General features: G+C 39.6%; 1 protein-coding gene across 2 annotated transcripts in view; it reads left to right on the top strand.

Annotated features, from left to right (window-relative positions):
* Positions 1-12,981, top strand: part of IFT81 (intraflagellar transport 81) — a 93,509-nt gene that overhangs the window by 59,019 nt on the left and 21,509 nt on the right. For both annotated transcript variants that reach the window (XM_032168713.2, XM_058425939.1), the window contains exons 13-14: positions 7,012-7,140; positions 8,710-8,799. In XM_032168713.2, the coding sequence (XP_032024604.1) occupies positions 7,012-7,140; positions 8,710-8,799 (219 nt within the window). The remainder of the gene's footprint in view (positions 1-7,011; positions 7,141-8,709; positions 8,800-12,981) is intronic.

The raw sequence follows: 12,981 nt of genomic DNA, 5'->3' as shown, positions 1-12,981 counted from the left end.
GTGTGGGCCAATGTCAGAGGCTGGCTGACATCTGCTGGCCAAATCATCCTTTCCACCTGGTTGTTCAGTGCCTCTTCTGCAGTGGACATGTTCCGGTTTCCATGTAATGAAAAGATCATTATACTTAGTTCCTACTCCCATAGGTTCAAACACATGCCTCTTTCCTAGACCTGCTTGTCCTTGCTGTCTTGTATCTTCCAGGGCCTTGACCGACAAGCTGAGCCATTTGCCACTGCCCAGAGGATACAGGATAATCTGGGGATTCAAGGTTCTCCAGTGGGTCTATCCAGATACCCCCATCGCAGACTCAGCACCCTTTTTCTTCTCTGTCAGGGCCCTGACTTTGGCATAGAATATTTGCCTAGACTAAGAATTCAACTTTCTCTGGAGTTTTGCCAGTCTTAAAATTAAGTCCTGTGCCTGGTTTTCAGCTCCCTCTGCCCTTTAGCCATGGGAAATGAGGGTTTCTTTAAAGCCCTTAAGGAGGTTCTCTAACTTGATCACTTTGCTTTAAATTACAAATTAGGCCGGGCATGGTGGCTCATGCCTGTAATCCCAGCACTTTGGGAGGCCGAGGTGGGCGGATCACGAGGTCAGGAGATCGAGACCATCCTGGCTTACATGGTGAAACCCCGTCTTTACTAAAAATGCAAAAAAATTAGCCAGGTGAGCTGTCAGGCACCTGTAGTCCCAGCTACTCGGGAGGCTGAGGCAGGAGAATGGCGTGAACCCGGGAGGCAGAGCTTGCAGTGAGCCGAGATCGCGCCACTGGACTCCAGCCTGGGTGACAGAGCGAGACTCCATCTCAAAAAAATAAATAAATAAATTACAAATTAATGGATTTGAGCCTGTTATTTTATCTCTTCAACCATCAGTGGAGTTTAGTGATAGCCACCCCAATTCCATAGTCCTTATAGTTACTATTTTTCTTCAAATACCAGAAATATTACACCATCTAGTGCATCTTTGTATCAGTTCAGATCCTCCAAGAAGCAGACACTGAGATGGGATTACATGTACAAGAGATTTATTGAAGGACACACTTATGAAGGATAAAGGGAAGGGAGCAGGAGGAGGCAGGGAAAGCCTTCAGGCTCTGATACAGGTCTGACACCTGTGAAAGGAGAGGGCAAAGGAAGATTGGGTAGAAATAGCCTCAAACTTCAACACAACTCTGAGAAAGTTTTGGTCAGGTTGATGGAGAGTTCCTGAGCCAGTCACCTATTAGAGGAGTCCTTGTCAGGCAGGACTGGGCCAACACCAGTACTACTGCCGTGCTCAGTCATTGGCTAAGAGCAGCTCCAGGGAAGCATAGCGTTGGTGCAAACATGATGATGGACCCAGAGGGGCAGCAGCTATGGATGTCAGTCAGCTCTGTTCCTCTCAGCCAACTCTCTTGAAAGCAATCTGAGCCATAAATTTTGTTGGCCACCACAATCCCCATCCATCTGTATTCTTCTTCCCCAATTCACCACAAGTGAAAATCTTATTAATTGCACTGCTGCAACATGCCTGGGACTGTCAGTAGTCTACCTGCCACAGTGATGGAGTCCTTAGTTCCATTTAGCCAGTGAGTGATTGCACTCTAGTGCTTATGCCAGAGATCACGATATACACCCTTGACTGATTACAGTCTTCACTAAATTTTTTGTTCTTTTTTTTGAGACAGAGTCTCTCTCTGTTGCCCAAGCTGAAGTGCAGTGGCACGATCTCGGCTCACTGCAACCTCCACCCCCCAGGTTCAAGTGATTCTCCCGCCTCAGCCTCCCAAGTAGCTGGGACTACAGGAGTGTGCCACCGCTCACAACTATTTTTTTGTATTTTTTTTTAGTAGAGACGGGGTTTCACCGTGTTAGACAGGATGGTCTCAATCTCCCGACCTCATGATCCGCCCACCTCGGCCTCCCAAAGTGCTGGGATTACAGGTGTGAGCCACTGCACCCAGCCAGTCTTCACTAAATTTTTACTTTTGCCGTGTCCTGGGCAATGCAAGAACCTAAAACACTTTAACTTTGTTTACCTCCTTCCCATATTTAGTGCTATTGTTGATAAATTTTTTTAATTCTAAATATAATTTTCTTGAGAAGGGGTCTTGTTCTGTTGACCAGGCTGGAATGTAGTGGTACAGTCAGCGCTCACTGCAGCCTCAACCTCCTGGGCTCAAGTGATCCTCCCAAGTACCTGGGACTACAGACGTGCACTACCACACCCAGCTAATTTTTATGTGTATTTTTTTTCCAGAAATGGGGTCTCACTATGTTGTCCAGGCTGGCCTCAAACTTATGGGCTCAGGCAATCCTCCTACCTCAGCTTCCCAAGGTGCTAGGATTACAGGTGTGAGCCACTGTGCCTGGGCCTAGATAGAATTTAAATCATACATGATATTACGTTCAATATTATTCTGGATTATCTACCTGTTTACTCTTTTCATGGTTCTTCTTTTCTTCCTTCATCATTGTTCTTCTATTGGTATCTGTCTAATGAGCTCACCTTAAGTATTTTATTTAGTTCAGGTCTGCTGAAATCTTCTCAGTTTTTGTTTTTCTTAAGACACCTGTATTCTACCTTCGTTTTGAAGCACATTTTTACTGAATGTAGAATTTTTGGTTGGCAGCTATTTTCTTTCAGCACTTTAAAGATTTAATTCCATTGTCTTCTGACTTGCATTATTTATTTCATAACATCAACTATACATCTTATTTGTTTGTTTTAAGGTACTCTGTTATTCTCTGGTTGTTTTTAAGATCTTCTCTCTGTGTTTGGTTGTTCAGTGGTTTTACTATGACTTTTCTAGGTGTGATTTTCTTTTTTATTCACCTGGCTTAAGGTCTGTAAAGCTTCCTGAATATGTGGCTTGATGTCTTTGTTCATTTTTGAAAAGTTCTCAGCCAATGTTTATTTATTTATTTATGTCTTTCCTTTCTTTCTTTCTTTCTTTTCTTTTCTTTTCTTTTCTGTTTTTGTTTTGTTTTTTTTGAGACAGGGTCTCACTCTGTTGCCCAGGCTGGAGTGCAGTGCTGTGATCTCGTTTCATTGCAGCCTCTACTTCCTGGGCTCAGGCGATTCTCCCACCTCAGCCTCCTAAGCAGCTGGGACCACAGGCCCGAGCCACCATGCTCAGCCTTTGTGTGTGTGTGTGTGTGTGTATTGTTGGTAGTTTTTTTAGAGACAGGGTTTTGCCATGATGCCAAGGCTGGTCTTGAACTCCTGGGTCCAAACGATCCACCTGCCTCGCCTCCCAAGGCTGGGGTTACAGGCATGAACCACCATGCCCAGCCCAGTATTTCTTCAATTATTACTACAATCTCATTCTGTCCTCTTTTACTTTAACTCCAACTACATGCATGTTGGACATTTTCACCATTTTCCATGTATTTCTTATGGGCTTTATGTTTTTCTTTTTCTTTTTTTCATTTTCTATTATTTTTTTCCTCTCTGTGATTCAATCTGTATTTTTTTCTACGGTGCTATTTTTCCAGTTGATTAATCGTCTTCTTTTTTGTGTGTCTAGTCTGTTATTTAATTCATTTGTTGAATTCTTAATATCAATTATTATATTTCTCAGTTTTAGAATTTCCATATGATTCAATTTTATAGATTGCAGTTATTTGTAACATTCTTCAACTTTTTGTTTATTTTCTTGAATATATTAATCTCAGCTATTTTAAAGTTTATGTCTGAAATTTATTTGAGCAACTATTCCTGTTGTCTGTTTTTGTTTGTTTGTTTTTTGAGACAGAGTCTCACTCTATCACCCAGGCTAGAGTGCAGTGGGGTGATCGTGGCTCACTGCAACCTCCACCTCCTGGGTTCAAGTGATTCTCCCACCTCAGGCTCCTGAGTAGCTGGGACTACAGGCACCCACCACCACACCCGGCTAATTTTTTGTATTTTTAGTAAAGACGGAATTTCACCATGTTGGCCAGGCTGGTCTTGAACTCCTGACTTCAAGTGATCTGCCCTTCTTGGCCTCCCAAAGTGATGGGATTACATGCATAAGTCACTGTTCCTGGCCATGTATTTTTTTCTTTTGATTTTCATTCATTTGGGTCTATTACTTTGCTTACTTAGTAATTTTTTATTGAATGTTGGGTGTAAAGTGTCATTAAATTTTAGAAGCTCTGACTATATTTGTTTTTCTATAAGGAGGATTTAATTTTTTTCTGGAAAGTTACCTTGATCAAGTTGAGGGTAGGTTTTTTTGTTTTGTTTTGTTTTTTGTTTTTCTTAAACTGGTATTTCTCCAGTTTTCTCTTAATCCAAAGATACAGTTCTTATACCTGTGGTAGAGACTTTAGGAAGTGGTCCTTACTCCAAGGATGTAGGTCTTACTCCTAGGTTATAGACCTTCTAAGGAGTAGACCTTCTAGGTTTTCAGCTGATAATGTGAGTCATTTACCAAAGCCTGTGCACCCTGGAAAGTCTTGAATTCCTACCTTTATCTCCCTAGTACTGTGAGACTGCTACAATCTTTGCTCAGCTCTTTAATAACCCATCTGCTATTTCCACTTGGTTTTTGAGAGTCTTACTCTGCTTGTGCATATCCTAAGATTTGGTAATGCCTAAAGAGGAAACTGCATACAGAATTTGGGGCTAATTCTCTGTAGTTCCCTCTACCCCTTTAGGTCCCAGTCCTATTGACAGGCCAGAATCTTAACTCTTCTTCCATTCTGTCTTTCCTTGTCTTTCTTTCCTTTTGGTTCTTTCATTCTTTTTTGAACTCTCTTCAATACAGTTTTTGCACTTACCATTCCACTAAAATGTCTTTTGTCAGGCTGGGCACGCTGGCTCACTCCTGTAATCCCAGCGCTTTGAGAAGCCAAGGTGGGTGGATCATGAGGTCAGGAGATCAAGACCATCCTGGCTAACATAGTGAAACCCCATCTCTACTAAAAATACAAAAAAAAAAATTAGGCATGGTGGCACGCACCTGTAATCCCAGCTACTTGGGAGGCTGAGGCAGGAGAATCACTTGAACCCGGGAGTCAGAGGTTGCAGTGAGCCAAGATTGCACCACTACACTCCACCCTGGGTGACAGAGCAAGACTCCGTCTCAAAAAAAAAAAAAGTCTTTTGTCAGGTCACCAATACCTTCGCATTACCAAATCCAATGATTAATTATTAGTCCTTTTCTTACTTGACCTAGTAGCAGCATTTAGCATAGTTGATCACTCCATATTCCTGTAAAACTTCTTCTTCTGTCTTCTAAGACACTACACTTTCCTGGTTTTTCTTCCAAACTAACACTCCTATTCCTATTCTATTGCTGATTTCTTATCATTTCTTTAAAGTTTAAATGTTGGGGTTCCCTAGGCTTAGACCTTGGATCTCCTTTCTATCTTTACTTCCTTGGTGATCTTATCCTGTCTCATGGTTGCAAAGGTCCCCTCTTATATTGTGACAACTCACCAATTTATATCTCCAGCCTAGATTTCTCCTCTAATTCTAGTCCTTTTTATTTATTTATTTATTTATTTTTGAGACAGAGTCTCACTCTGTTGCCCAGGCTGGAGTACAGTGGTGCAATCTCAGCTCACTGCAACCTCCATCTCCCGGGTTCAAGTGATTCTCCTGCCTCAGCCTCCCAAGTAGCTGGGATTACAGGTGCCCACCACCACATCCAGCTAATTTTTGTATTTTTAGTAGAGACAAGGTTTCGCCATGTTGGCCAGTCTGGTCTCAAACTCCTGACCTTAGGGGATCCACCTGCCTCAGCCTCCCAAAGTGGTGGGATTACAGGCGTGAGCCACCGCTCCTGGCCTAATTCCAGTCTTACACATATAACATCTTGACCTCTCCATTTGGATATCTAATATATATTTCAAATTTTTAACATGTCCAAAAATAAACTTCTGATCTGCACCACCTACTCAAACTAGTCTTCCCCATTCTTCTTCATCTCAACAAATGGAAACTTCATCCTGTTAGTCTCTCAAGTCAGAAACCTTGAACTCATTCTTTATCCCTTACTTGCGTTCACATCCCTACATCAAATTTGTCACATTATCTTGTTGGATCTGCCTTCAAAATATACACAGAACCATTTCTCATTACTTCTGTCACCACCACCCTGATTCATGCTACCATTTTCTTTAACTATTGAGACAGTCTTCTAATTGGCCTCCCTGCTCCTACCTAGCCCGATCTCAACACAGGTGTTAAAGTGATCATTTTAAAATTGCCCTAACTCTGAACCTTTCAACAGCTGCCCATCTCATTTTAAATAAAACAAAGCTCTTTCATCAGCTTAAAAATAAGATAACAATATAACTTATTATCTAGAGTAGGATACTTTTTGAGAGTGCAAGGGACAATAGATGTACACTGAGACCCAGCAAACCAGCTGAGCCCCATGTAACCCCTCCTTCACCCCCACCTTATTCTCACTGCACCTCCTTACTGTTTCTTGAACTGGTCAAGTTTGCTCCCAGCTTTTGCACTTGCTGATTCCCTCACTTCCTACAGGGCTTTGCTCAGATGTCATCTTCTCAGGATCATCTTCTCTAACCACCTTCTGGTTATACTATATTTATTTATTTACTTATTTACATATTCCTTATTTATTCCCACTAGTGGTAAGCTCTGTGAGGGAAGGGATTTTTTTTTCCTGTTCTATTCACTGCCGTATACCTGGTGCCTAGAACTGTGATTGGCACATTTACATATATAATAAATATTGGATGAGTGAACATATCATTTGAGAATTCATTCTTTCATCAAATGTTTATTGAATGTATCCTATGTTTTAGGTTCTGTGCTAAATACATAACATTATTATAAAGTCTACGATTAGAAATACTTCCTATGTACCTGAAGATACCATAGGTTTATAATATATAAAGGCATGTAATTGAATGAAATAATAATTGAAGTCAATGAAGATTGTCCTTTAGGATTCTAAACTAATTAATTCTATTTACAATTTTTTGTTATGTATGAAATTTGTACATTTCTTATGGGAGCCAGCAAGATTTTGACACGTTTCGTGGCCTTTTTATTTTTTACTTACAGCAAACTATGGAGGAGAAAAAGAGTATATCTGGATATAGTTACACCCAAGAAGAGCTAGAAAGAATATCTGCACTGAAGAGTGAAGTTGATGAAATGAAAGGACGAACATTGGATGATATGTCTGAAATGGTGATGATACTTTTATTTAAATGTTCTTTTATTGTGTAGCTAGAAGGCAGGTGTTTTGTGTTAGTTTTATTTTCAGTGAAACATTCACCTGTTAATTTCTGCACATTATATTCTTTCATCTTTTTTTTTTTTTTTTTTTTTTTGAGGCAGAGTCTCACTCTATTGCCCAGGCTAGAGTGTAGTGGCGTGAATTTGGCTCACTGTAACATCCGCCTCTGGGGTTCAAGTGATTCTCATGCCTCAGCCTCCCAAGTAGCTGGGACTACAGGTGTGTGCCACCATGCTCGGCTAATTTTTGTATTTTTAGTAGAGACAGGGTTTCACCATGTTGGGCAGGCTGGTCTCCACCTCCCGACCTCAGATGATCCACCTGCCTCGGCCTCCCAAAGTGCTGGGATTACAGGCGTGAGCCACTGCACCCGGTCTCATCTGTCTTTATCAATCTCTTTTGAATTTTTTTCATTCTAGTAAGGTTGTTCAAATTCTAATCGTTTATTCATTTTCTGTTTTTTTAATGTGCAAAAGTTACATAACATTAAAGAAATATTTAAGAAGAAAAATAAGTTTTCCCAGATCATACCACCCTAATAGAATTATTTCATTGTTGTATATGTTCTTAGAATCTTTCCATTTTCAGGACTGGTATTCAATCAGATTGCACTAGTACACTTTCACCAGGCATTAAAATGTTGAAATCTTATATTACTTGTTGGTAAATAGCTGCCCCAAACCCTCAGAGTACCCCCCTCCAGAAGCCTTGTCCACATTGGCCATTCCCCCAGAACCCTCTGGATCTCATCACAATCTAACTCCTAAAACGGTTAGCATGTAAGACCCTGTTCAGGCCGGGCGTGGTGGCTCACACCTGTAATCCCAGCACTTTGGGAGGCCGAGCCGGGTGGATCACTTGAGGTCAGGAGTTCGAGACCAGCCTGGCCAACATGGTGAAACCCCATCTCTACTAAAAATACAAAAATTAGCTGGGCATGGTGTCGCACGCCTGTAGTTCCAGCTTCTCAGGAGGCTGAGGCATGAGAATCACTTTAACCTGGGAAGCAGAGGTTGCAGTGAGCTGCGATCACGCCATTGCACTTCAGCCTGGGCAACCAAGCAAGATTCTGTCTCAAAAAAAAAAAAAGACCCCATTCATCTCTCTGACTGGTGTCCATTCTGATGGATCATTACTTATGCTATTTGGACTATACTGTAGTATTTTGAATATCACTCCATCAATATTTATGTATATTTTATATGCCTACATAAGTAATACATCATGATTATAGTTGTATAAGGCAATTTTGTAATATATTTATTCAATGTTAAATTATAAAGATTTTCCCATAATGGTTTACAGTCTTGAGAACTGACATTTTGAATGATTAAATAGTATAGTTTTCCACCTTGCTGAGGAATCAGGATTTTCTAAAGCACTTCTCTGTTGTTTGGGACTGAAGTAATTTGCAGTTTTTTGCTCTTATATTTAACACTGAAATTAATATCTTTATGCATGTAGTATTTTTCTTCTTTTGAGTTCTTTTTTAGGTGTTATACTTTTTGTTTAAATAACAGGTGAAAAAGCTGAATTCATTGGTATCTGAAAAGAAGTCAGCTCTTGCCTCAGTTATAAAAGAGCTGCGATGGTTGCGTCAAAAATGTGAAGTAAGTTTTTGATATTATCAAGTAATTTGATTTTATGATACTTTTAGTATTCTATCTTATTCACATGTGCTAGTTAGAACCCCGAATATTTTACTTGGGTAATATAGAAAACAAATTATCATTATTATCTTATTGATATGATTCTTCAGAAGAGAATTAAAACATGACATACAGGCCAGGTGTGATGGCTTATGCCTGTAATCCCAGCACTTTGGGAGGCTGAGACAGGAGGATGATCACTTGAGCCCAGGAATTCGAGACCAGCCTGGCTAACAACAAGACCTTGTCTCTACAAAAAATAAAAAAATTAGCTGAGCTTGGTGGCATGCACCTGTAGCCTCAGATTCTCGGAAGGCTGAGGTGGGAGGATTGCTTGAACCCAGAAGGTCAGGATTGCAGTGAGCCATGATCATACCACTGTACTCCAGCTGGGGTGACAGAGTGAGACCCTGTCTCCCACCCCTGCCCCAAAAAATGACCTCCAAAGGTTTTTGTTTAATTTATGCTGCTTATTTAGCCATAAATTATTGGAGGCAGAGGAGACAGAGAAAAAGTAGTTTAAGCTGAAATCCACAAATTCAGCCAGAGGAGATTTTTTTATTACATATAATTTGTAATCCTATGGGCGTTAAAGCTATAAATATGAAGTCACATTCTTCTGTGTCCAGGTAAAAGCTCAGAGTCTGCCCACAAGTGGTGACAGGTTAACTTTAGATTAATGAACTTGCACTGCTAGGAGGCACGGTGCACAGCAAACTATGATAGATTATGAGAAGTGATGAAATACCATTACTTGGAAACTAGTTCTAACCACTGCTTTAAAGATAAATTGTCAGAAGGTAAATGCCCTCTACAAATCCAGATCAGACTGCCTCCACCATTTGACATTCACTGTTCTCTGTTTTTAATACTATTTTTTAACTTGTTTAACTATATTTAATACTTGAAACTACAAAAATACATTATGACACTTTTGAAGAGCAGGAATACTTAAAAATGCGTAACTTGCTTTAATGGACAACCCTCAACTATTCGGAAATTTTATAGGGAAGTGTTAATATATTTCCTTTGTGTGATACTTGCATTTTTTTCTAAATTTGAATGTTAACAGCTGTTTGAATATTAGAGCATCACAACTGGATTAGTCTGTTCTCTCATTGCTGTAAATAAATACCTGAGACTAAGTAATTTCTAAAGATAAAAGGCTTAATTGGCTCATGGTTCTACAGGCTATACAGGAAGCATGATGCAGGCATCTACTCACCCTCTAGGGAGGCCTCAGGAAGCTTACAATCATGGCAGAAGGCAAAGAAAGAGCAGGCATATCACACGGCTAGAGCAGCAAGGGGGTGGGGGGAGGGGCCTCACACTTTTAAACAACGAGATCTTATGAGAACTCACTCACTATCATGAAAACAGCACCAAGAGAATGGTGCTAAACCATTCATGAGAATTTCACCCCCACAATCCAATCACCTCCCACCAGGCCCCACCTCCAACATTGGAGGTAACAGTTTGACGTGAGATTTGGGCAGGGACAGAGATCCAAACCATATCAACAGTGAAAGATGTCTAACTTATATTTATCTAGATCTATTATAGTCATCTAGAATTAGAATAGCATTTTGAAAAGTTTTATGTTTATTTTCTTAGGAGCAGTTCTACAAATTATATGTAATTAAATGGAATAATTATATATAATTGCTAATATGTAGGAAAAAACTGAAATATTCATTTTTTTTTATTCATTTAATTTTTTTAAGTAGAGATGAGATCTACTGTTGCCAGGCTAGTCTCGAACTCCTGGGCTCAAGCAGTCCTCCCACCTCAGGCTTCCAAAATGCTGGGATTATAGGTGTGAGCCACCACACCCAGCCTGTTTATATTTTAGAGTATGCAATCTGATAATTTTTATTTTCAATGAAATATCTATTACTTATTGATTACTTTTTCATATAAAAGTAAAATCATGTTCTTAGCAATAATTAAAGCTATACAGAGTTATTTAAGGAAAAGAATAAAAATTATTTCTTTCAGCATCCCCAGCACATGACTTAACAGCTCCATATGTATTTTCCAGAAATTTTCTGAGAATTAATGAACAGATAATTATTTAGTAACTATCTTAAATTTGTTCTCCACACTTTTGTTCTACTTTCTAAAAACAAAAGCTTTTTTCAGGAGGTGGGAGGACTGAAATCAACCGTGACTGATACCAAGATCAAATTATCCGCTTTCTTTTTTTTTAACATTTGGTTGCTGTACTTTTTTTGCCCACCTTATACTTTCCACTTTTAAAAAAAGTATTTTGTTTCTGGTGTGTTTCTTGAATAGATCTTGAATTAGGTTTTGCTGTGTCATATCATCTGAAAGGTTTATTTTAATAGGTAAATGTATATATTAATATGCAGATACATTTGGTTTGGGCGGTATTACTTTATGTTTGGCTTTCAATTTTAAAGCCTATAAAAAATCTCCTTCTCCTCCTTTTCCCCTCCTCACTCATCCCCCGACTGCTCTCCCTCATGTGTGTGTGTTCTGGCTTATGGTTTAGTTTTAGCCTTTTAACTCTACTATTCATTACTTATTTCTTTAGATGGCATCTATTAATCCCCACTGTGAGAAGTCATGAAATTGGTATATTTCTTGTTCCTACTCCCTTCCTTCCCTCTCCTCTAGCACCTGATTTTAGTACATTGTATTGTCTTTGTGTTTGCCGTTATACCTTGAGTATGCTTATACTATGACTTGTTAGCTTTAAACAATATTCTTTGACATTCCCCCACCCACCCCTAGCAATTAAAAAAATGAGGAAACCAGCTTACTTATTCTACCTTCCACCTTCTTTTCCCTTTCTCCTTCTGAAGGCTTTGTTGTATCATTTCTATCTTGTCACTGCATATAACATTTACATTCTCCTCTGTTACCCTACTTCTCACTTTGGTTTTCAGCTCTAGACCTGTAATTATTAGATCCAGTGCTCATTACCAATCCACTGACTGCCCTTTGTCTCACTTCTCTTTTGATTGCCTGGAACTTGTTCTCTAGTTGAGTCCTCCAAAAAGACTCATAAGAACAATATTCCCTGATGAGTTCTTGCATGTTCTAGTTTATTGCCTAAACATTTCAACAGCTGTTTGACTATTAGATCATGCTTTCTTTCCTTGAGGATTTTTTTTTAAGTGTAGCTCCACAATCTTCTAGGGTTAAATGTAGCTATGGAGAGATCTGAGGCCAACTTAATTTTTTTGGCAACTCGATCTTGAAAAGAATGTCTATTTTCCAGTTGTTGAGTACAGGGTTCTCCATGTGTTCATCAGATCAGGCTTATAAAAGTGGTGTTCTAAACTTCCTAGTGAATGGGTAAAATATTTCACTGAAACTTTTTCAGATGAAAAGAGTTGTGTAGATGGATGGTGGTAATGGTTGCCCAACACTGTGAATGTGCTTAATGCCAACTGAATTGTACACTTAAAAAATGGTTAAAATGGCAAATTTTGTTATGTGTATTTTATTACACCAAAAAAACAAAACAGACGAGGTGTGGTGGTTCATGCCTGTAATCCTAGCACTTTGGGAGGTGAAGGCGGGTGGATCACTTGAGGTCAGGAGTTCGAGACCAGCCTGGCCAACATGGCGAAACTCCGTCTCTACCAAAAAATACAAAAATTAGCCAGCTGTGATGGCACACACCTGTAGTCCCAGCTACTTGGGAGGCTGAGGTGGCAGAATCGCTTGAACCTGGGAGGCGGAGGTTGCAGTGAGCTAAGATTATGCCACTGTGCTCCATCCTGGGTGACAGAGCGAGACTCCGTCTCAAAAAAAGATAAAACAAACAAAATCTTCCTGGTTAAAAAACAAAAACCAGCCCAGGGTAATGGCACATGCTTATAGTCCTAGCTACTCAGGGGGCCAAGGCAGGAGGATGACTTGAGCCTAGGAGTTCAATACCAGCCTGGACAACACAGTGAAACCTTGTCTTTAAAAAAAGAAAGAAGGAAAAAAAACTTCCTGTTGAATTTTATGTTCTGTCTTTATTTTTAAACTTTATTCCTTATTATGGTACATAATGGTTTTTGCCTCAGAGTATTATTTTTGTCTACTATTAAAGCATATATGCTGGCTTTCTTATGATTAGTATTGCTTCTTATTTCTGTTTGCTTTCAGCTTCCTATGTCCTTA

This window comes from Hylobates moloch, unplaced genomic scaffold (genome assembly GCF_009828535.3).
Source record: "Hylobates moloch isolate HMO894 unplaced genomic scaffold, HMol_V3 SCAFFOLD_12, whole genome shotgun sequence".
NCBI lineage: Eukaryota > Metazoa > Chordata > Mammalia > Primates > Hylobatidae > Hylobates > Hylobates moloch.
This window is presented reverse-complemented; position numbering and strand designations above follow the sequence as displayed.